The following is a 26,203-nucleotide window of genomic DNA, read 5'->3' on the forward strand; positions in this document are numbered from 1 at the left end:
CAACTTACGGGAATAAGAATGACTAGAATTTGAAAACAAAGTCTGACACTTCTTCATTGGTATATACAGATCTAAATATTTAAACTATACATACATACAAATTCAAATGATTAGAATTTGAATATTATCTTATCGTTATTAAAGAAAGGAGCATGCTTGCAGCTGGTCAATCGCACTGTACAATATGTATTATGTATTTATATACTATGTAAGGTCACAGCAGCCAGCAGGCGGCAAAAAAAAATAACACAAATTATAGTAATGGACTATGGAGGTAACACTGCAATAACTATTGGCCGTGTTTCTGTTGGCGGGGCCAGTGCAGCACGAAGTTGTGATTTTATCGAAGTACCGTTATCGCCTCAGCTGCAGCCATTATCGCCCTGGCTGATAACGACTACGACGGGGCGACGACAAACGGCGAAGACCGTCGGGAGAGATTAAGGTTACGTCGCGGTGACCGGTTCGACCACGGTACGAACTATACTGGCAATACCATACCTACGTCGTGGTGAACCATCAATAAAATATTGTAATATCGTTATTGGCCGATACGCAGTGGCAGTGTGCGTAAACAAATAGTACGACAATGACGCGCGACCCGTCCGGACAGCGTTTCCTGACGTGCGCCGCCGCCGCTGCTCTGCTGCTGATAGCGTCGTGGACGTCCATGGCGACGACGGCCGGTAAGTTGGCGGAAATAATATCGATACCGTAGGTTAGGTAAGCTGTCATGTACCACATCATTGATGAATTAACAAGGCACGGAGGCGACGAACGAACCGAAGCACCGTCGGGTCTCGCGCACATTGTCGTATCCAGTTTGCCTCTCATATAATACGCTATATTGTTATTATATTTATATTAATCAAGGCACGACCAATGAAAAGCGACGAACCGGTCGGTGGGGTAACGAGCGTAATACGCGTATCATAAAATTGCCATCGTACCGTGTTATTTTATCGCGTTATCATATCATACTCTATCGTTCTGTCTGCAGTTTCGAGTCGAACGCGACAAGAGATAAAATAGGTAGGAAAAATTGTACTTTGGGACGACGCACGTTTTCGTTGCACGTCATTATAAATTCATAACATAGTGATAATATTAGTTATAGGTAGCTAATGGCGTCGCGGTACCTACGTCCAAAAATTTCTCATTACAATAACCTATGATTTATTGATGCGGTGAACAGATTTACTTTTTTCTATTGCATTGTCCTATAATTGTCCTTAACAATAGTGTTGGGTACATGCAATTGTACTCGAGTACAATATACCTATGCATTATATATTTTGACAATACGTGCACGATTTCATTCAGAAGTATATATACAAAGATAATATGTTAATATTTGAAGTAAACAACTTTGACACAATATCAATATTGTATTGCTGCCAAAAAATAATTTGAAAACATTTTCGCAATGCTGTTAAATATTTTGATGATCATTATACGATTTCTATAATATACAGTAAATATTCAAAATATACTATTTTAATGTTTGGGTAATTATTGAGAAATATCACAAGCTAGTTTATATAATTATTTTTTTGTAGTTGTTCAATAATATCTATTAGTACAGTGTAGTACAGTACACTATTATAGTATACATTATAGTACCACATATTTTCCACCATGACATGAACGAACCATGTACCACTTTTGGTGAATAGCATACTTACAATATTGTGCATTCATTATAAATAACAAAATAATATATCATGTGTTAGATAGAAGAGCTAAAATATAAGTCTATTTTTTAGATTTTTATTTCTGGTCACTGCGCGTTTTTGCCGACAACGTGTGGCCGAAATTATACGCAAAATAGCTTCGAAAACAAAAACACCACCTCCGACGTACGTCATAATAATATAGTAGCTAAACGTGTACAGTGAAATCATCACGACAGGTATACCTACGCCGTTTAATTTTTTCAGAAATCCGCGGAAAACGTTTTGTGATCATTTTTCAGACTACCTACGTCGTTCCGTCACTAAGCCCCGCCGGTGCACGCGATAATAATATTTTTCCGACGTTGTAATATTCCGAACACAGACCATAATATTACATAGAGACGATAAATTAATGGGTATATATAGGACGCGATGGTGCTACGTTTTTCGTGATTGGATTTTAAGATGTCAGAGGTGAGTTATCATCACACGTCACGGTACCGTATAATAATACTATATTATATTATGCGATAGTCGGATCGATGATTATTCCCCTCGCTTCATTTTAGGTTTCCAAAAATTAGTTTAGAACACCTTATATTATATCCCCGTTGTATCCGTCCGTCCGTTATAGTTACCATTACATATATTATATTATATAGTTACGATTAATGATTCAAAAGACAAAAAAAAAAATATAAATACATTTGTCATTTAACTAGAAATATTTTAACACTACAGTTAAATGAATAAATAATTGTATAACGGTTCTATTCAGAGTAAATTCTCACTAGCCAGTATTCAACAAAATATCAAAGTATGAGTAAGGTATTCGGTATACATTCATACGCGACCCAAAATAGGTATCAGAATATTAAAGGTTAGGTACCTGATTAGTGATTAGTTTTAAACTGTATATGAAATTAAATATATATATTTTATTGTGCGTTGTATTATAATTTATAATACGTTTAGAAACCGGGGGAATTCAGCACGCTCGCAGACTCACGTCTTTCTTGACGTGTTTTATTTTTTGGTATAGGCAAAACATCATATTAGGCACGTATCCCCGTGTATAATAATAATATGTACCAATGATTTTATCGTCGTCCGAGGTTGTAGTAGGTTAGTCGAGCGAGTTGGTTATTTGTTGACTGACGTCGTTGTTGTTGCAGGCCGACACGTCTCCAACCTGAACGGAAACTGCATGCGGTGCATGTGCTACGCGTCCACCCTGTGCAACGTGACCGTGGGGTGCTCGCGCGGTTACTGCGGTCCTTACTACCTGTACCGCGATTACTGGAAGGACGCCGGCCAGTTGGTGGTGGCGGACGACGACCCGGACCGGGACCAGGCGTTCGTGGACTGTGCTTCCAACATGGAATGCGCGCAAAAGGTCGTCGAGAACTACATGGTCAAATGGGGACGGGTAAGTGCCGACTGCAGGACCTATATAGGATGTACTAATAGCAGAGGCAGTGAGAGGGAGAGAAGCCTCCCGGAGGGCTGACGTTCTTGGAAAAATTTACCGTAAAACTTCGTCCATCTATATAGTACCCACCTCGAAATGTCAGGGAAATAATATTGTTTAAACGCTTCCGGTACCTATGCTGTGAACGCGTAAGACACGGTAATATTCACCTCGTGTATCTAGTTATTAATAACAAATCGCAATCTGAAGGCCGCCTAAAAAGTCAAAGGGCATCTGCATATATTATAATATACCACACTCGGATTCCCTAATAAGTCTTCTCTAAATATTACAAACGATCAGCCCCCACAACCGGGGCCCCAAAGCGAAATCCTGTGGCTACCTCGCCGCAGCCGAGTAATAATATTATTTGGGTATTTAAGCGGCGGCGGCGTCGGGGGGCCGGAAGGAAGCTCGAGCCGCTGCCGCCGCCGTTATTACATCGTTGACCGTTGTATAATAATTATTGTTAGCCTCGAGACGACTTGCGCGGGAACGACATCACCGAAGTTCGTTGTTTTTGGTGTGGGTGGTGGGTGGCGAGCGTTCCGCCGGCGACGTCCTCGTAGGAAACGCTTTGTCCGGTCGTTGGCAGAAACGCCGCCGTTAATCACGACGATAACGATTCTATTATTGTTATTAGGTATTATAATATATATTATTGGCCGCGGCGAGTGCTGTGTCGACGGGTGCATAATAAAATACACCAACTGTGTGCCGTACCCCTCGTCGGGGGTAGGAAATGATCGAAAACGTTCAGACACGCTCAGCGTCGTATAAAATATATACATAATAAACGTCACACGAAACACACTCGTCGCAGGCCGTCACGCATATTATATACGTACAACCCGAGTGTTACGACAACAACAATTTATCGTATTCATAATAATAATAATATATTATTATTATGCAGCGTCGACGATTTAATTGTCTCTCGGGGACGCGATATTATAATAATATTATGAGCGCACCCCATATAACAACTATCTGGTTATTGGTATAGTTACTAACAGCAGTCGGTTAACAATGTTTCGTTACCGAATAAGTTAATAGTTTTTTTTTTTTTTAAACAGTTTGTTGACCCTAGTATTGTTTTTAACGTGGGCGACCCACACACCCATCTCACTAACCAATCATTATAATCACCTTGTATAAAATAATATACAATTATGCCTATATTATCATGTATCGACTAAAGCGCTTATTTTTATGCATTTGTATATTTATGTTTTGATTGTAATAGTTTAGAGCTCTGCAGACCACAATTTTTTTTGTACATTTCCGCATATATTTTGATAGTTTTTGCATATTGGAAAGAAGTTACATTGTATACACTTTGATAAATCTAATAAAGGTGTGTAAATAATATTTTGTCGAGTAGAAAATTCTAATAACAAATGTCGCCGACTACTACAAACCTATCGTTTTTTGGCGATGTAATAACAGTTTTATCGTTTTAACCAGGAAGTGAACTTCTTTGTTCATAATCTCGCCAAGCAATTCTACTAAAAAAATTGTTTGTTCTGAATCTTGTATCTAACAATATATTTTAGCTGTGAAATGTACTTAAAATTATTTTTATACCTAACTAATTAATAATAACCATCAAATAAAAGATTCAATTATGTAAAATAATATGGCCTATTGTTCAGAATAATTGTCGTTGAATATTTTCCCATTTTTTACTGCACATAATATATTATCGTGTTGCATATTGTGATATATTTAGTGCATGAAAATCCGTGCTCTAATCGTGACTATTGGTCATACAACGTGGATCTCATTCTTTGGGGTACATCGTGACATACATAGGATGCAAGTCGCCTACGAACAAAAAGTCAGTGTTCGTTACACGAATATTTTTTTTGCTTATAGCTAACACGCGGTCCGCGATAGAGTAAATTACAAATCTACTTACCTACCTACAAACGTATATTATAATAGTACTCGGATGAATTTAATAGTTTTTAAAAAAATATCGTAGAGTTGGCGACATTCTGTTACGGTATAATATTAATGCCGCGACGGTATATGATTTGGTAGGAGGTACTATACATATGTTTACTCAACGAAAAAAAATAAAAATATAATTTCGAGTGCTTTTGCATCCGAATTGCATTGTAAATACTTTTTGAAAGTGTTTTATTTTTTATTTTTACAACGCTGCATACAAGTTTAGTTTACACAATACGCGATCGATGAGCGGGGATCGATGTCCTTGATGTGTGCTGTAGGTTTTGCTGCAGGTTTTGCCAACAAGAATATAACACAAACATTAGTCATCAAATCGCGATATTAAAATCCGATATTATACATAATTATTATTATTGATGACTGTGCGTGTATATACATTATAATATAGGTACTATTATGGTATACGCGGCGATGGGTTTTAAACGAAACTCATAAATTATTCACGAGGGATATTAGACATGGGTATACCTATATTATAATATATACTAATACAATGTAGTCGATACGAATATTATCATTATCATAATCATCGGGAGTCATCTGTGACCCGCCGGTAGTCTTTTTTTGTTTTATCCGTCCAAAATTGTTTTGCATCGCCGTCGTCGTGTTCAACACAGCTAAACAAACCACATAGTTGCGTTATTCAAAACGATTTATCCGATTTCTAATGCATGTATGTTTTTAGTTTTGAAGTTTAGAGCAATGTGGTACATCAAATAAAATAATAACGTTTTAATCGATGACACCTATAGAACACGTTCTGTGTGGCTTCCACCGGTCGCACGAACAACGTCTGGTCTGAACTCGAATTCGTTCGTATTATCCGTTGTAATTGACTTTGCAATTTTTTTTTAGCTCTCCGTTCGTGGTCGCAGACGATAACAATATTTTGATACGTACACAGCTGTATATCTTAAACGCAATATATCCCCAGAATAAGTATATAATAGCCGCGTGGGCGTAAGATCAGGGAAGTTGTTGTGCGCAGAGCATCGGATGATTCATTTCGAATAACCCCGCAGTAGGTATAATATAAATATATAACATTACAAGGCTAATGCATCACACGTGCCTACAATAACCGACAATCATAATATATCCGATTACTCGAGAAAATTGTCGGTAAGGCAGAAATTTCGAATTATGTATATACGTTATCGAAGCCGTTTCGCAATCGTTAAAAAAAATTCGTACGTAAATTTCGTAAATTTCGGCGTATACGTTGAAAACGGCATAATATAATATTGCAAAAGATCGTTCGCTGCAGTATGACGCCGTTATAATATTATTATTAACGATAATCCGACAAAGTATTGCGATTTCGTATCATAAGACCAATGAAATAATAAAACAACACTGTACAGTAATGACCGATATCGACCAGATTAATGTTTGCATAAGTATATAGGTAGACTAATTATTAATAAATTATTAGCGTTAATGTCTCGGTTATAACGGCGACGATCGCGGACGAGTTTGTTATTTTACCTATCGTAGTAATATGTCATGCATATTAATATTTTCTTGGACAATAATTATTATATTATTATTGTTATATTACTGTATAGCACTTATTATGATATTAACTAATGATAGTATTATGCTAAAATAACGTCTCTGCTCGCCGTTATACAATATATATATATATATGACGCGGTACACGTGCACGTGGCGAATGCAATCGGCATTATGTGGGATTACAAAAATGTGCGATAAACCCACAGACAAAATGGACATTTTCCGCCCTTTAAAAATTATATTATGTGCGCACTCGGATAAATTATTCAAGTCGGAACGGTTTTTTGTCCGCGCGAGTCTATTGTGCGGTGTGACGTTGGCGACGAGTATAATAATAACGCCGCGCATTGAACGTGTGAATAATTCAAAACAAGTTTTGTTAATCTATTTTTTTTTTTTTTTATAAAAACATTGTCGAGCACGATTAATAACGGTAAAAAAAAAAAAAACAGCACCAGTCGTCGATAAACCCTCTCGACTTATACCCGGAACATAATATATAGGTAGTTAACAAGCGCGAGTGGGGGCACGGGGGTATTATATAGGTATAGGTACCCCGCAAAATTTGTTGTCCGCTATTACAATATTATATTATGCAGCTCCGCTCGTCAAAACTTTAAATACTCGTACATAATATATTGTAATTAACCGGCAGGGTAGGTATAATTGTGTAATACTCGTTCGAAATTCCATTTTTATATACGTCGAAATTCTCAGAAGAATATACTGTTTCGGAATACGACATTAAAAAAACATAATATACCCATGCTGTAGTTAAAAAAAAACCTGTTAAAACAACAACGATAAAATATAATGTAAATTTGTCTTCAAAAACTTTGTTTTGTAATGACTTCAATAAATTACGTATAAAAACCATAATAATATTTCCAAAAACGTTTATACTTTTCGAAATAATTGAGCGTTGACCTACAAAACAATCGTCTATTAATTGTAACATATTGTTATAACAGAAACCTAATACACTTATAATGCAATTGGATATCTGCCGATGTTTGTTGTCTCTGTAGTCTTTCACACAACATACGTATATAATAGTAAAAACTACCCATTTAGCGTCCAACGAGCATTACGATCGATTAAGTGAGACGATAAATATTATAAAAACATATTTTAATGATTCAGCGTAAAGCATTCACGAGATGGATCAGGCCACTTTTTTCGATTTAGTTTTAGTTTTTAATTTTCAAACAAATTTTTGGAAAATCGGGAGTGAAGTTCAAAAAAAGCGGCCTGTTCGATCTTGTGCACACTTCGCGCTGAATTCAAATTAATTTTATGATTAATCTCTTTATTATATATAGCGATCATACAGATAGACTCGAAATGAGTAGTTCTTAATTTTTATACCATGGTCCGCTCGTTAAAGACTGCAGAGATATTAGACATCGGTAATCAGTCCCCTCCGGTGGTGGACCTAGGACCTAGGACCTTTTGTTTTTTTTTTTTTACTTACTGGTAATTTCACCTGCTAGGTATCGTGCAGTGGCAACTTGAACATTCACCCTAACAAATATCTGGCGTTTGGCTAATGAATGGCCACCCTTAAACTCGCTACCGATTTCCCTCAATGCAGGATGAATTTTCTGTGAGGCAAACATTTTGATATCGTTTTAATATAATACTAGATCGTCGATGATACGTATATACATAGGTAATAATAATATACAGATCTATACTACTAACGATTCTGAGTTGCAAGGGTTGCACGATAAAATTAATTAATTTAATGGTTCACTAAAATTTAATGAACCGATCATGGGCCACCGAGTGATTGTTTAGAGACCATTAGCAGATTAGCTCGGTATTGATTCATTTTGAATATTTAGTGATGGTTTCCGCCACCTGGAATTCATTATAAATTATAATAATATAAATATAATATAATATTATACACGTCATGACGACGAGCAGACCAATGCGCATGAGCGGCGTTTCGGCTGACGTCACGCCAACGGAGTCACATATTTTAAATGCATTTAGATAGCACAGAATAATATATTGAAAATATATGGGTAGGTATAGTGCAGGTATAGTGCAGGTATCTATTTTTATCGGGTTCGTTGAAAACGTAATGACCACCGTAAGGTCTTCGCCGACGACGTACCCTGTTATTATACTGTGTCGTGGCAAATATTAACATCAGCTGCTGTATTATTAAATCGAATTCGTCTGACGATGGTAATAATAACGATAAATTATATACACCGCGAGATGACCAACAGTGTGGAAATGTCGTTTGGACAGCTTGCAGAGTCCGACGTGCATCTACGTCTCTGCACGTATCATTATTACATACATTTATACCCGAATAGAGAAAAACGTGACTTGGAGCAGATTGGTTTCCGGGACCCAATTTTGAATCGAATTCCACGAAATCGATCGTTTCACGGTCGATTCCGACGGTCAAATTCTTTGGGATAACGCTATATACCATACGCGGCAGTTTACCAATATTGCGCTTAAAATGTGCTTTTCTTATTGTGATCGGTTGTTTAATTAAAGACTAATGATGATAGGTAATAGCCATTACGTAGGTATTAACATTAAATGCAAAACTAATTTTATTTTTTTTCCAAAACAAAATATATTTAACTAGTTCGTCGACGGTTATAATAATAATAATCAATTAATATTTTAATATAGGTAGGTACATAGTTTATGTAAAATGTATGATGACAATACATTAAATTTCGCGGTATAATTCCACATTAGATTGGACAGAAATATATTTTTCATATACCTCAACAGGTAAAACTAAAATTTAAGCGCTTTTGTTTTACTGGCTGAAAGAAGGGAAATTGCAGGTATACTGCAGACCATAAACATTTGTAAGTGGCGCAAATTGGAACACTCATACTAAAATATAAATTTCGTTTTGGGCACAACTAGTATTTTATGACCTAACCTACAAGTCTAAAACTAGTCTGCATCTCCATATAAGTCGTCTGATGTATTTTATCATCGTGGTTGTAACATTATTATACGGCACGGAAGTTGTAGAAGTTGCATATTTTTCCATAGTATATGCTCTCAATTTATAGCAAACCAAGCTAGAAAATATGAATTCTACACAATGACGATATTAAAAATCGAAAATGTAAAATGCGTATTTTGCAGATTTTGCCAATTTAAAAAAAAATTAATTTCCTTCAATTTTGTGCAAAAAGCGCATAATATCTGTATGCATACCTTCTCAATATATACAATAAGAAATTGACGTGTTTATTTTATGGCTTCAGTATTATAGGTACAACTTTACAAATATTGAAAATAATATATTTGTTAATACTATTTGTAGCCGGTAACAAATAATCATATTATGTTTGCAGTTCAATAACTGACTTCGCCGGCAACCTCCAGATTTTCTCACATCAGATGTTTCTTTTTAATTAATGAAATAACTCAATATAAGTATATTTCAACTCGGTATATTACTGTATTATAGTTGTACACTACAACCGTACAAAAACGTTAATAAATAATAATAAATATATATTTGGTCCGTACTTTTTTTTAAAATTAAAAAAATTATTATTTTGCGTAGCACTTAACATATTTTAGATTTTGTTCGCGCATAATATTATATACCTATACTGTGTATATTATATTGTAGTGCCCGCAAATTCCTAACCCTAATAATTATTCCTACACGACGTAGTGATACGGTCGAAATCGGCTTGCGTATCTTTCACCGTGGCAGTGCAGGTGTACTCACAAGCGGTATCGATCATAGTATATAATATATAAGCGCTTTCGGCTGATAACGGAAAATAAAATACCTAGGAACATATTTCTTTTCGATTCATCCGTGAGCATAATATTATAAATATGTATTACCTATGTACGTCGTATAATATGCAAATGTATATATTATGTATGCATAATGTATCATGTGATGCGTATCTCCTCTATATATAGGAGATCGCCATCGATTTTCGTGTTCTTTCGTTGTTATCGTCGGCGGGTGGGATCGGTTTTTTTTCTTATCAGTTTTTTTTTTCTCGCCGCAGGACTGCAACAGAGACGGCGTGACGGATTGCGACGATTACGCGAGGATTCACTTCAACGGCCGGGAAGACTGTTCGGCCATCGATAACACCAATTACTGGAGGCGATACGAAACGTGCCGGCCGGTCAGCAGCAGAGGTGAGTCGACCGGCGCATTTTATATTATATTAAATATTATACTCTCGCGATTTTCCGTCGAACGGCGGTCGTAGGGCGCCACACGAGTGCAGATCGAGGGTCGACCGAGGGTGGACGGGGCTGCAGGTCGTCGGACATACATATGTTATTATAATCATTTTCGGTCGTTTCGCCGACGAGAAATTTTACTGCAGCTAAGTCCGAATATAGTATACACACCGTACACACACACACACACACACACACACACACACTCGCATTAAGTGTACCGACGTAAATATATAACGTATCGAGTGCGCAGACGACCGGCAGAAGGAGCGTTTAAGTCGACACGACCGCGGTACAACACGTACGCGCGCGGTATACTGCGGCTACACCCTTCGCCCAAAACGGACTGCGATGTTAATATAATATAATATTATATCATACGAATATATTTTGACGATATAGTAACTGAAAAAAAAAATAACTTAGCCCCTCGGTCCGCAGACTAGGTTTTGTACACACGTATGCGTCGTATATATACCTAAGCACGTATATCCTATATATAGTGTAGCTGTATAGGCGCGGTACTAGCATGTCCACCGCCGCCGGTCGTATAGTAGTATATTATATGAAACTGGCAGCGGTGTATATGGGTTCGGGTGTACACGATATTACGCATATATCATTATATATATATTGTTATTATAATAACATTATAATATATTACACATATACATATACATATGCGAATTTGTGTGTGTGATCTCGATGATCGCATTATTTAGACTCTGCGCGGTGTTAGAAATTTATTCAGCGCCCGGTTAATTTACGTCTATTCGTATTTTACATATATTATACCTACTATGTACCTACCTATATATATTTATATCATAGCGGTGTAAATATGAAGCGTGTGCGCATACGGGTACCTATGTAATAATAATAATATCATGCATAAATTATTATGGTGTACGCGCACATATTATATCAGGCGGGCTCAGAACCAAAAGACGGTGCTGTCTAGAAACATAAAATTATATTTTTGCCCGGGAGAGCAACATATTTTGAAACTTTAAACTGCCAAATTATTATTATTACAGGTGCGCGTGACTTCTTTCGTAATGAATGATTTTCCAACGATTGTCAGATCCAAAAACAATAATATTGAAAAAGTTTTTGTACGAACTAAGTCTTATATCATGTGATTTTGGGTTGTCCTGTATATCAACAAAACTTGACGTTAAAAAAATAATGTATGTAAACTTTTAAAACACGTAGGCTCTGTGCAGCGTGATGATGATTCTATGCATAAATTATAGTATGATGCACCGGTGCACGGTATTAATATATATGTATTTCTATACTTGTTATTAAAAGACATCGAAAAAAACAGTTATTTACAATATAGGTAACCGTTCTATTTAGATCACTATTAAAAATCATCGATTTGTAAATTGTGTGTTCATTTCTAACTATACTCTAAAAGCTCCTCACGATGGCCCTTTAAATAATATGACTAAGCGTTCATGTCGAGCACCAATCAAAGAGCGTCGGCAACTAATCCCATATTACATTATGACATATTATATGAAAAACATATATTCCGAAAAAATCGATTTGTTCCGTTTTGATTCTATAAACCCACGACACGTAGGTATTATAAAGGTACGTCGAATACAGAGTTCTTGCAGTAAACGATATCCACGTCACATGGTGACAAAATAAGCACACAGGTAAAGCTTAAATCGTACGTCGATACGTACCTATTTTTTAACGAGGGCAGTTCACCAACGCTCATCCTGCAGGATCCTGCACACGGTGTGTAGAAAATTATGATATTATCGTCGTTTACCGTTTAGTAGTCCGATTCATTTTCATAGCCGTCGATAAACTAGCGAACGAGCGTTGATACTATCCAAATTTTTTTGATAATATAGTATATTTTACATAGAATGCAACAGAAAGAACTGTCAGCTCTATAATCAACTATAACTGTGTGACAACTGACTGATATTTGTAATGAGGTATCGCCCATAACGTCATACTTACCATAGTCGCTGTTACACATAATGCAAATACCGACGTGAGCCAGCCAGTGCGTTCACCGTCCGACGCGACAACCCGACCTCCACGACATCAGTCCATTTCCAGCCATCACGATCGCCATTCGACTCGACAACCCGTCCACCACGAAACCTTCAGCCCAACGTGAGCCAAGTATGTCAATCCACTCGTCACGACGTCGGATCCTAACCTTCCCCACTTAACGAGGCAATGAATCCCGCGCGGTTACACAGTAAATACCGGATCAATAAAATTGTATTATAAAACTGCGAGTCTTGAAATTTATAATTTATAAACGTCGATTCCTTGTTTTTAATGTACGCCTAATAAACTGGCATAATCAGATTCTAAAAGGAAATATTGTATATATATATTAAATATGTTTGTTTAACAGAACGCTGCACCCACGTGTGTTGTTTCCATCTCACAAATGTAGAACATGGCAAAAACTGTTTTTCGTCGGTAAAAACCACTCAGACTATAGTCTAAACTAAGCGACTAAATTTTCACACTATAAAAAGGGGAACATTCAATGTGCAACGTTGTTTTTACTTTTTCGATATCGGAACTAAAAAAAAGTCATTCAAGTTTGAAATGCTGAAAAAAAATGTTGTTGTTTTTTGGAATTTGTGATATCGAAAAATTAAAAACAACGTTGCATAGTCAATATAAGAATATTGATACTTCTCTTATTTTAGTGTGAAAATTTGGTTGCTTTACTTGGACTACAGTCTGAGTGGTTCTTACCCGCGCAAAACAATTTTTGTTATGTCTTCCATTAATTGTAATAATGTGAATAAAAACACAAGTGTGTTGTACCGTCCTTTTAAAGCAATTTGTTAATCTGCAAAACGAAAATTCATCGTTTTCAATTTTGTTCCATTGGTGCCCAATTACAAGGCTGAATCTACGAAGAAAACCTACAGTATTGTTATATCCAAGAAGTAAAATCTACATCTGTAAATAATGGGTACAAAAAAAAGAATTACGAAGACACTATTATTCTCGTTTAAATAGATAGAAAAGAAATTGAAGGTTAAAGGTAAAGGTTAAAAAAAAAAGTACCAACTGTTATCCTGATGCCACAACTACCGGTTACAGAAGTAAAAATTACCAATTTTATTGGGAAACAAATTTGTATGATATCAAGATAAATATTCTTTGAATACCAAGTTGGAGAACCCATCATTCAGGCTAAGTTTATTCAACTTGAAGGACTTAATGATCGAGGGATTTGACATTGTAAGTTAAAAAAAGTGCTCAAATTGATTTTAATGATCACAATGCAAATGCAAATCCACGAAAAAAAATGGAAAGTACATTTTCAAAGAAACTTCCTTAGCAAGTACCAGATGGAGAAACCTTACAAAAAGTAACTTTGACTGAACTATTTGAAGGAGAAGACGAGGATAATGTAACAATAAGTCAACCAGTACGAGATGTCGAGAACCCTTCGACATGATTATGGGAAAATATCAGAACGTAGCCCTGGGAAGATCAGAGCTTATGAATGTCAGATTCGAACTATAACAGGAACTCTATTTATTAAAAACCATTTCCCGTTTGGATATCAAAAATCGCAACAATCGATCAAGAAATCCAAAGTATCTTAGAAGTTAGAACTGGTATTATAATTATAGAAATTGACAATTGTATTATAAAACCGTGAGTCTTAAAAATTATAATTTATGAATGTCGATTCCTTGTTTTTAATGTACGCCTTATAAACCGGTATAATCAGATTCTAAAAGAAAATTTGTGTATTATGTACTTAATATTGTACATTTGAATAAAGTTTGAAAATCTGTTAACCTGTAAAACAAAAAGACAGTGTTTTCAATTTTGTTACACTTTATTTGTATCATTTGTTTTAACCAGATATTATATTGTATCTAATATGATTGTTGTCAATAAAAAAGTTAATACATTGTTAGCTGTTTCTGTTTCATTCTGTTTCGTTCGTAGTACAATATATAGTGACATCGATATCGATTAAAATCACCAATCTCACCAATCATCTATTCGTCTACTCTGTCAGTAGGTACGATTTTCGAATAGCAACTCAACGTAAGACGTTTATTATTACATAATGAAATACAAAATCAAATATGAAACACTAAGAGATTTATTTGAATGAAAATGTTATTTTAATATATATAATATACATAAAATAGGTTATAATATAATATTATTATAGGCTCTATTACAATAGTTTTACGTCTAATTTTTTAGTTTTTTTTTTTTATAAAATTGGTCGTTTGACTAACAAAGAAAACAAACATTATCAGACTTAATTCGTGAATGAATAAATACATCCTTAAATCTATAGTTTAGATACAAGATCTGCTATAATATTATTATGCTACATACACATTACACATATACAAATATAAATCACAGAAATGGGGTTTAAAAAAGTGGAAGCCTTAAGTATACAAACACACTACAAAATATTACACATTAAATATAGTTTTGTATTCTTTAACACTATGACAGTAGTAATAATAATAATAATAATAATAATGAACGTTTAAAATATTATGTAACCGTGTTTAAGGGTTTTGTTATTTAACGGGTCAAATGAAATATTTTTAACATTCGTGTTATGTGTTGTACACCGCGCTTTTCGGCGTCATGAATATTTGAATAAATAATTTAATTCACACTCCGTGTTTATTTATGTTCTGTCTGTTTCAGGAAAGTTTAACTGATGTACCTATCGAGAGGCCGAACTACGCGAGAGCTCATTAATACTTACTACCTATTACGATGTTATTATTTATATTAAAATTAAAATTAAAATGTACTCTATACTATTATATTATTGTTGCTGTGGAAAAAATATTATGAAACCGGATGTATCGTTCGTTATACATTATCACCGTGATGATGATAATGTTATAATAATAATATGAGCTCAGCGTCGTCGGCCGTTGTGATTTCCGGACGGGGAAAAAAATACGATGGAGCTTATTGAAAATCAAACGATTTAAATACAATATTATTATATATTAATAATATTATGTATAGGTATGTACATGATAAAATATTTATAGTATAATTTAAGTCATCGGTTACCAACACCGGTTACAAACACCCCGTCTCAATTTTAGAAAACACAGTGCGCTCTACGTGGTCGTAACTATATAATAATAATAATAATAATAATACCTACCCACAAAAAATGATAATAATATAAATCGCCTGGTGGTCGAACTACGGTTTGTTGTTTTTAAAGCGTAAAAACCGCCAGAATTTGAATTTACCGAGTATCCTCTGCAGACCGTTTTTCGATTGATTGTCGTGTCTCGTCCGGTCCGCCGTCGTTTCCAGTTTGCTGCACCGTGCAAAAATAATAAAACACACGTATGAGCATAGGCGCGAATAGTGTTCAAGTTTTTTTTTTGTGTGTGTGGGGGTGGGGGGGGGGGGGGCGAGGATGAAGCCCTACTATAATAATATCGAATAAGCTGAAACAAATTTATGAAATGTTTGGTGGGGGGGAAGGACTTTTGAACTCTCGGCCTCTAAAGCCTTTATTACCTCTTATTTGCGTTTATCTGCACGAGAAAAGGACGCGAATAATTCGGTGGCTTGGCGTAAGCTCCGCCAATGTCACATTTTGACAATTGAGATTATTTGACCAATGTCATTAAAATGTGCTTATGTTACTTGTGTTTAAAGGGCCAATGTCTGTTATAATGCTTTATGACCAAATTAGATTTGACATTGGCCTTTTTGTCAATTATCGATAAAATAATAATCGATTTATTATGGGCCTATGTCGACATTGGCCATTTCGAAATAAATTAATACAATTTATAAATGTAGAAGTTACTAACATTATGATCAATCGAATATTATTATTAGGTTTTCATAAAAAAGTCAAGTTCTTTAATTATTAAAAATTGTTTATTTTAAATTTTAGTTTTTGGCCAATGTCAAACCAAAGTAATTTTATTATTTTTTCTGGGTGGTCAATGTCAAACTAAAACGTACATATTTATACTTAAAATCAAAATGAAAGTCATACAATGAAATAAAAACAAATGTTATCAAGTAATAGAATTTTTAGAGTTACAATATAAAATTTACGATTTTTATCTAAATTTTAAAAATTGGCCAATTTAATATTTTAAATTCCTGAACATAGTCAAAATATGACATTGGCCCTTCTTGCACCAAGCCACAGAATTATGTCTTTGGTTCACACGTAGACGTTTTTTTTTTCTATTCAATTGGCATAATATTTCGGCACTGTAAAATGAGGGCTTAATACGAAAACAAACGCCGATCGAATATTATTTGCAATTTTTTTTCTCTACTTGGACTTGGACATTTGTTTTAAGAGCGTTCGGACTGCCTTAGAAACTATAATATTAATGTATGATAATCGCCAACAACCCCTGCAGTGCAGCACAAAAGCGCTATTCCACTATCCCCGTGTCGCGTACAACTACGTCGTGTTTCTCGTGCGGTTTTAGTAATCTAATCTTTAGTTTTGGTATATTATAATAATTATTGTATGGTCGATATTGGTCACGGTCATCGTTTCGCACGGGGTATAATATTGATAAACGCTGACGACACCGCATGGAGTTTTGTTAGAGATGACTGCAAATTTATTGTGAACATGTAAGACAAAAAAAGGTAACCACAAAAAAAATTAAGGGTGGTTGTGAACATAATATTCGTTTAAGAGTAACATCAACCTGTTTAAAAATAATAGAGAATAATGACCATAATGTCGAATCTTCATTCTCGCAGTCAACTGCTGATCGATATTATATTTTATTTAGGTTTAGTATAGGAGAGGTAATAATTTTGGAGGTGGTAATCTGCAGTCGTAACCGTAGGATACTGCAGCATGATCGGACATTGTCATTAAAAAAGGTTACGAGCGATTTGTAACGAAATATAAACAGCGAGACAAGACTCACCATACGAAATCATACGAAATCTAGGGTCTTAGTTTGTATTGTCTAACCTGTCCTGATTTTAAGGGGAAACACAGTCGCCGGTTACAACTGTATGGAAACGAATTTCCCGCACACGTCGACGGAGTTGGAATTTTTCGACTTAACGGTAACCGCTGTAGTGGTATAATGCGGTATCGATAACGCGAACCGACCGATCGGGGCGTGTCGTTTGGTACGGTTGCAGAAGTCGTGGAATGGCGCGCATTAACGCGCACTGATATGGATCGTGATCGTGAAGATCAAACCACGGAGTAATTATTTTTACACTCTGCAGATCAAACGGCGCGCGGCGTGCGGCCACGGGCGGACCTGCACCCGTCGGACCGCGCGCCATCTGTAATTATAAAATATTATTATAATATTATGATGCCACCCACGCACGTCATGCGGCGGACGAGTATGTTGCCGAGGCCGTCAGGTCTGAATAACGGATTTTCGTAGAAATCGGACGAAATAAAACGTCGGAAAATCGGACGGCGACCGGATCTTGCGACGTTTGCCCGCGGGGGCTTTGGGTGCTAAAAAACGATACGATAACGCTCGGCCCCGGACAAACAACACTGCAATGCCGCCCGATTTACGCATATTATTATTATGTTATATATAATATGAAATTTATTCGGCGGAACGAAATCATATTATTATATTATCGATATAATAAAAGCGGGCATTTAATAACTGTTGAGAAAATCGAAAAACGACCTCTCTAAAGTACCATCTTGGTACAATTTCCTTAAAGATAAGGTACTGTATTTTGAAATCAAAGCTTTCCTTCTGGTAGAAATTTTGTATACAGGATAAAAAAAAAACACCATTGTAAAACCATTAGCTTCCTCGCTCCGCTCGCCCAGAATCTAAAATATTATTACTTTATTCGATGTCGTCGCGCCGCCGTGTTGCGATGGACAGAAAATATCGGAAAATCGGACGGCGACCGGATCTCGCGATATTTTCCCACGGCAGCTTTGAGTGCTAAAAACCGATACGATAACGCTCGGCCCCGGACAAACAACACTGCAATGCCGCTCGATTTACGAATATTATTATGTTATATATAATATGAAATTTATTCGGTGGAACGAAGTCATATTGTTATATTATCGATATAATAAAAGCGGGCATTTAAGAACTGTTGAGAAAATCGAAAAACGACCTCTCTAAAGTACCATCTTGGTACAATTTCCTTAAAGATAAGGTACTGTATTTTGAAATCAAAGCTTTCCTTCTGGTAGAAATTTTGTATACAGGATAAAAAAAAAAAAACACCATTGTAAAACCACTAGCTTCCTCGCTCCACTCGCCCAGAATCTAAAATTGTATTATACTTTATTCGATGTCGTCGCGCCGCCGTGTTGCGACGGACAGAAAATATCGGAAAATCGGACGGCGACCGGATCTCGCGATATTTTCCCACGGGGGACTTGGGTGCTAAAAAACGATACGATAATGTTTGGCCCCGGACAAACAACACTGCAATGCCGCCCGATTTACTCATATTATTATGTTATATATAATATAAAATTTATTCGGTGGAACGAAATCATATTGTTATATTATCGATACAATAAAAGCGGGAAAGTGGATGTCGCTCTGCTGTACAGTAGGTTACAAGTGGGTCAATGTATAATGGATTGTTGAATTCAATGATAAAATATCGTTGTATAAGAAAAACGATTCGGAGCGGAGACGGTTTGTCAGTCTGGATATTAAATATTGTTATTATTTATTATATTATCCTGCAAATTGAATTAATATTATATTTTTTTATTCGTTTCTATGGTGTTAAACTGATAAACAAAGCGTTAGAAATTAAAATAGAAATTAAAATCCCATTTTTAGCGGTTTTTCGTAATTTATCGGTGGTTTTTCCCGTGGCATTTAATAACTGTTGAGAAAATCGAAAAACGACCTCTCTAAAGTACCATCTTGGTACAATATCCTTAAAGATAAGGTACTATATTTTTAAATCGAAGCTTTCCTTCTGGTAAAAATTTTGTATACAGGATAAAAAAAAAAACACCATTGTAAAACCACTAGCTTTCTCGCTCCGCTCAGAATCTAAAATATTGTTACTTTATACGATGTCGTCGCACCGCCGTGTTACGACGGACAGAAAATATCGGAAAATCGGACGGCGACCGGATCTCGCGATATTTTCCCACGGGGGACTTGGGTGCTAAAAAACGATACGATAATGTTTGGCCCCGGACAAACTAAACATTGCAATGCCGCCCGGTTTACGCATATTATTATGTTATATAATATGAAATTTATTCGGCGAAACGAAATCATATTATTATACCGATATAATAAAAGCAGGCAAGTGGATGTCGCTCTGCTGTACAGTAGGTTACAAGCGGTCGTGGCCATTGTAGTCGTGAATATTATGAATTTTGATGTTTTATTCGCATTACGTATAGTTAGGCGGTGCGACGAGTATATCAAAATATTATAATAATTTCAGTGTATAATAATATGCGTTCGGAATTTATCTTGATTCTCGCACATTTCGAACACGATAATAATATAAACCTGCAGATGTGTATAATAAACCATCATTGATGTGACAAGTTGATGTGAATAAGTCTACAAGTGATATACTCTCCGCTAGGTTTTATTTTTTTTTCTGTTTGAAATTCTTTAAAAAGTTTAAAAGTTGAATATTACAATATTTGAATTGATTTTTTTTTGCGGTTTAGTAATAAATCAAAAAATGTGTGAAATTTGATCTCTAGTAAAAATATAACGAAAAATTGAAACGCGCACAAGACATCAAAATGTTTATTAACGACCAAAACAGATTTTTTTTTTTTATTGAACTTAAGCCCGGCAACTATGGCCATAACGGATAATTGCCGCTTCTAATTTCAATAAACAGCACAGATTTAATGAAAATAATACAGTTTAAATCCATGTTAAAATGTTTAAAAGTAAAATATTTAATCCTTTCAACTACTTAAAATCTTCGTAAGTACAGCAGCAGACGTAAAAGATCGGTCGTAAAATTCTACATCAAATGACGAATCGCACGATTATATGAAACGTATAAAATATATACCAATTATTGTGTACTGGTGCGAATAATATTTTTTTTTATATACAATGTCATCTTTCGCGCTTACGTCCTACATCTAATTATGTCGCAAATGACAAATATTTATTTTTTTTTGTTACGTTTGGCGCTTTTATCCTTACTAATTATGGCGCGATTGACAAGTATTTTTGTCGATACCTTTGACGCTTATGTTCTACTAATTGAGAGAGGAAACGACAAGTGTTTCTTTTTTTTATATACCTTTGGCGTTTATGTCATAATGCAGCCTAGTATATTACTGGGTTGCATAAACAATTTATTAAATTCAATGGTTTACTAAAAATTTAATGGACCAATCGTGGGCCGCTAAGTCTTTTTTAAGGGACTATTAGTGGGTTTATTCATTCATTAAATGTCTTGTGCAATATATATTTTATTATAGTACCTGTATTTAACGGAAGTGGAGTGCAGTTGGTCGTGACCACCGCCGCCAACGCCACTGCCGTCGTCGTAGTCTTCGTCGTCGTCGTCGTCAGTGGCGAACGCGTCGGCCCAACCGGCAAAGTTGTACCGCCGTCCGCCGCCGCCACTGCCGCCGCTGGTCGTCCGTCGCACGGGGCCCGTCTTGCCGGTGCCCACCGACCGCGACCGGACGGCCACTGCGGCGGCCGCGTGCCGCCGCAGTTTCGTCGGCAAGCTGTGCGACCGGCCGGCCGCGGTGGACCCGTCACGGCCGCTCTCCGACGCCGACGCCGCGGCCACCGTGGACGTGGCTCGCGAGTCCGACGACCGTTTGAGGCGCAACACCCGGGCGCGACACACGACGCACCGCAACGGCAACGACCGCCGGGACACGGCTATCTGGATGGTGCGCACCAGACACTTGCGGCACACCACCCGGTGACCGCACGGCCAAGTCTGCATCGTCGCCTTCGAGTTGACGCATATCACGCACTGCGACAACATTGTACAACACAAACCGTTTCAATAATTATTATTTACCACCTGTCGATTATAGATACAGATGTCAATTTTATCGATTCAACACGTGGGTGGGCCAACTCATTTTATTTTACAAAATACGTTTCAAACGATAATAGTACTTTTATAGCGTAATACCAAAATATTAGAAAATTAAATTGCCTTCAGTACATTTTTTATGTCATTAAAATCCGAGCCCTAGCATTCATTAATTATGTCATTGTCAAAGGTGGGCATTAATTAGTTAAAATCACGTTTATACAATATATTATGTATAATTTATTAATTTTAGTTATACAATGATTTAGAATTGAAACAAACACATCAATATTCATTAAAAGCCAGGTTCACACTAACGTGTATTTGTCTAAAGTACTAGTGGGCTGTGTGCATACTGCATAGGAATATAAATATTGTAGAATGAATTTTAAACAAAGTGTTTAGTTATTATTTAATATATTTGAAAGTTGAACAACCCACAAACTACACAAAATAAGTTAAGACGTTAAGTTAATATTTTTCTTCATAATATTTTCTTATAAGTTATAACTTAACGTTGACTTAATAAAATTCACTCGAGTTAATTATTTTCACTAACTTTCCCACTTTTGGACGTCTTTATAGTATTATACCTTTTGGTATTGGAATTCCGATCCAAGAAGTGGCAAAATATTCATCGAAAATATTTAAAACTAAATATAATAATAATACTATTCATTATTACGAGGTAAAATCTTATTTTGCTTCCTAGGCGCTTGCTTTTATTGGTCTGAAAGTTAACAAGTATCTGTGCCAGATATGATGCAACTGGCTTAAAAAAGTTTTCATAGTCGAAAATAAATAATTCGAGAGTAAGATAATCAAAAAAAAGGAAACAATATTAATAACGTGTTATACACGGCAAAGTGTATAGGCAAAACAGGTGCACATTGCTGTTACAAGGTAAATCGTGTGCAGTATTGACTTAAACATTTCACTCTATGTATATTATATAACAATTAATATTATTATAATGTATTTTCAAACTTTTGGTTTAGAGTACGCCAACGGGCTGTTTAATAAATCTATAAAAGGTATTACATTTAAATGCTTAACTGTCTGATCAAAGGCATACAGCACCACTGCACTGGATTGCAATTTTTGTCAGAATTAATTATTTTTTCATTATTTAACTGACGGAGTTTCCGCAAAAAAAAAAATGTTTGAACTTTTTAAACCATTTTTGTATATAATCGAAAAAATCTTTGAAAAAAAATAATATTTTTAAATTATAATAATATATTATGCTGAATAATATAATATCATATAATGCACAGTATACTGTTTTACTTTATTGATCGACATTCAACAGTAAAGAATTGTTGACCATCGTGCTGTATAAACTTATGATTATTAATATTATATTAAAATGTAAATTTTTTTCGTGGAACTGATTCATTACTACAGTTGTTGAATAATTGTATTATATTTTAGGGCTGTACGTTTTAACTCAAATTTACACAATGTGTAAAATATTACATGTCACCGAAATAACGTTAATAATTGTATTTAATTCTCAGTGATCTATTGATGGACAAAATAGCACGTTACGTGTTGATTATGTCACAGTAATTTTCATTGAATAAACTGACTTCAAAAAAATAATGGAATAATCGGAAGTTCACCTATAAATTATGTTATACCATATTGTAGACCGACACGTAATTTTCTGTGATCAACGTGCGTATGACCATCGTGTAATCAAAAAGGACACCATTTAAATAGATTTAGTTCAGTTATTTTAATTAAAGTAGTTAATTAACGTTCTAATCTTGAACAACCTTGGTTAGTTAATTAACAAAATAACGTGAATAAATAGCAAAAAAAAAGTTTATAAAAAAAAAAAAACCACACACAGCTGCAACCCACAATGGAATCTATTTTTAATAATATTGTGGTTAAGATTCGAAAACAATGTGGCTCTCCTCAATTACGACAAATTTCAAATTAACACAGAACATACGTTTTATATAATAATACGTAATACCTATGAACAGTGTTGGGAAAAGATAACCAAAAAATCATCTGGATAAGATAACAGATAATTCATTCAAAATTTATATAGATAAGATAAAATAAAATACAATTTTTTTTATCTAGATAAAGATAAAAATACACATACATTTATCTAGATAATAATATAGATAATTTTTTTTTAAAATTATATTATAAATAATGTAATTTATTAGTAATTACTAATTAGATAATATTTATTAATTAATAAATCCTTAATGTCATTTCTCAACTAAATTAATGTACAATTTAAATTTTTAATACAACTTGAATAAAAATAAAATAAAACTGACAATATTTCAGTAAACATTTCTTTTTCAACTATAAAATAATAATATTGGAATTTGGTATCACTATTCGGTTATCGTAAATTATTGGCTATTTCAGTATTTAAAAATATTCTTATTATTATATTATTTATCTAGATAAATTACCACAGATAACCATTACATTTATCTAGATGAGATGATTAGATGATTTAATTATTTTTATCAAGATAAGATAATTAAAGAAATAATTCTATCTAGATAAAATTATCTAGATGATTCCCAACACTGCCTATGAACTATACGTTTTTCAATTAATTGAAACGCACAGCTTTTCGGGCGGTGAAAAGTTTCACACAGCAATATTATTATTCAGATTTTAAATCGAAAACATCGAATGCACTTCAAGTAGTCAGGATTTCTCGGTAAAAAATGTAGTTTAAACGAATGTGTTTAAACTACAGCGAGTTGAAAAAACTACAATGAGTTTAAATGCAGCGAGTGACAACGATTGAAATTTTCGTCGAAATATCGAACATTTTTCGATGGAGCGCTTTGTAATATTTTCACTGTCTTACAACACCACAGTCGGATTTCTAAACAGTGTTTTAATACCCCACTACAGCCCTTATCGCACCGCGGGAACTGCTGACCGGACGTTATATTATTATTTTACCCTCCTCCTAATTACGGAAAATCTGAGAATTACCCGTGCTGGGTTTTGGGTGCCGGTGCAGAAACAAAATTCGTGACATTTAATCGGGTGATTTTGGTGCACGTTCGGTCCAACCGTATTTAAAACGAAAAATTTAAAATTAACACAATACAAGTGCAGTATAATTTCAAACGAACTACGCGTTTTTCAATTTATTGAAACGCACAGTTTTTCGGGCGGTGAAAAGGCTTACACATCAACAATATTTTTTAGATTTTAAATAGAAAACATCGAATGCACTTCAAGTAGTCAGGGCTTAAGGGATTTCTCGGGAAAAAATGTAGTTTAAACAAATGTGTTTCTAAAAATGCAGCGAGCGACAACGATTGAAATTTTCGTCGAAATATCGAACATTTTTCGATTGAGCGTTTTGTAATATTTTCACTGTCTTACAACACCACAGTAGGATTTCCAAACAGTGTTTTAATACCCCACTACAGCCCACATCGCACCGCGGGAACTGCTGACCGGACGTTATATTATTATTTTACCCTCCTCCTAATTACGGAAAACCCGAGATTTACCCGTGCTGGGTTTCGGGTACCGGTGCAGAAATAAAATTCGTGACATTTAATGGGGTGGTTTTACTGCGGTGGGTTCGGTGCACGTTCGGCCCGACCGTATTAATGGTTCGACGGCGGCGTTAATGAACCGAACTGCTGGTTTTTCTGGGATTCTCGCCAGCCACTAAATCAAATGAGGAAATTCAAAAACAACAACCCCGCCCGAGTATTTATATTATTATACCGCAGTGGGTCACGGCAGGTCATTATAATGTCGTACCATCAGTGGTAAATGCGTTTACCCACCTCAGATGTCCATAATTGTATGAAAACGCTGACGATAATAATAATTTTATCATCGATATCGTCGATTTAAAAACGCACAACCCCCCCCCCGATAAAATAACGCGAGCAAATTTCCAATTTCCATCGTTTTCGATGCGCAGCTGCACTATAAAATTGCTCAAGTGGGTCACCGCCTATAAAATGTATTTACTGTTAATTATTTGTTTGCATTTAAGTGCACTCGGTATAATAATATATATATACGTCTCGAAATTCGATTAAAATAACAAGACGGTCGCGTCTATCGCTCCATTCCATCTGTACAACGTCAGTGTAATTATTATTATTGTATCCCACAACGGACTCTATAGCTATATACAATACATTTAATCAGACTCGATAGTGTTACTGTTTCGTGCCTTTTTTTCCACTTTTCCACACACACACACACACACACACACACACACACACACACACACACACACACACACACACACACACACAATGCTGCAGCCCCGTAGATAGTATCA

The 26,203-nt window shown here is 35.4% G+C and overlaps 2 protein-coding genes across 2 annotated transcripts in view; one reads left to right on the forward strand and one right to left on the reverse strand.

Annotated features, from left to right (window-relative positions):
- Positions 1-327: 327 nt before the first annotated feature.
- LOC132953085 (lysozyme-like) lies at positions 328-15,677 on the forward strand. The gene is made up of 4 exons (XM_061025635.1): positions 328-686; positions 2,852-3,105; positions 10,674-10,809; positions 15,556-15,677. The coding sequence occupies exons 1-4, from the start codon at positions 590-592 to the stop codon at positions 15,567-15,569; spliced, it is 501 nt and encodes a 166-aa protein (XP_060881618.1). The 5' UTR covers positions 328-589; the 3' UTR covers positions 15,570-15,677.
- A 150-nt stretch (positions 15,678-15,827) lies between these two features.
- The window catches only part of LOC132953083 (uncharacterized), a 65,354-nt gene continuing 54,978 nt past the window's right edge, over positions 15,828-26,203 (reverse strand). Inside the window, exons 3-4 of the mRNA XM_061025633.1 lie at positions 21,317-21,825; positions 15,828-16,195 (exon numbers count right to left, since the gene is read on the reverse strand). Coding sequence (XP_060881616.1) covers positions 16,075-16,195; positions 21,317-21,825 — 630 coding nt within the window. The 3' untranslated portion in view covers positions 15,828-16,074. The remainder of the gene's footprint in view (positions 16,196-21,316; positions 21,826-26,203) is intronic.

Source organism: Metopolophium dirhodum, chromosome 9 (genome assembly GCF_019925205.1).
Source record: "Metopolophium dirhodum isolate CAU chromosome 9, ASM1992520v1, whole genome shotgun sequence".
NCBI lineage: Eukaryota > Metazoa > Arthropoda > Insecta > Hemiptera > Aphididae > Metopolophium > Metopolophium dirhodum.

Bases quoted from the DNA above. Each gene is read 5' to 3' on its own strand.
- LOC132953085 (XM_061025635.1), top strand. From the start codon at position 590: ATGACGCGCGACCCGTCCGGACAGCGTTTCCTGACGTGCGCCGCCGCC. The intron at 687-2,851 runs GTAAGTTGGCGG...TTGTTGTTGCAG, and splicing joins GTCCATGGCGACGACGGCCG to GCCGACACGTCTCCAACCTG. The intron at 3,106-10,673 runs GTAAGTGCCGAC...TTCTCGCCGCAG, and splicing joins ACATGGTCAAATGGGGACGG to GACTGCAACAGAGACGGCGT.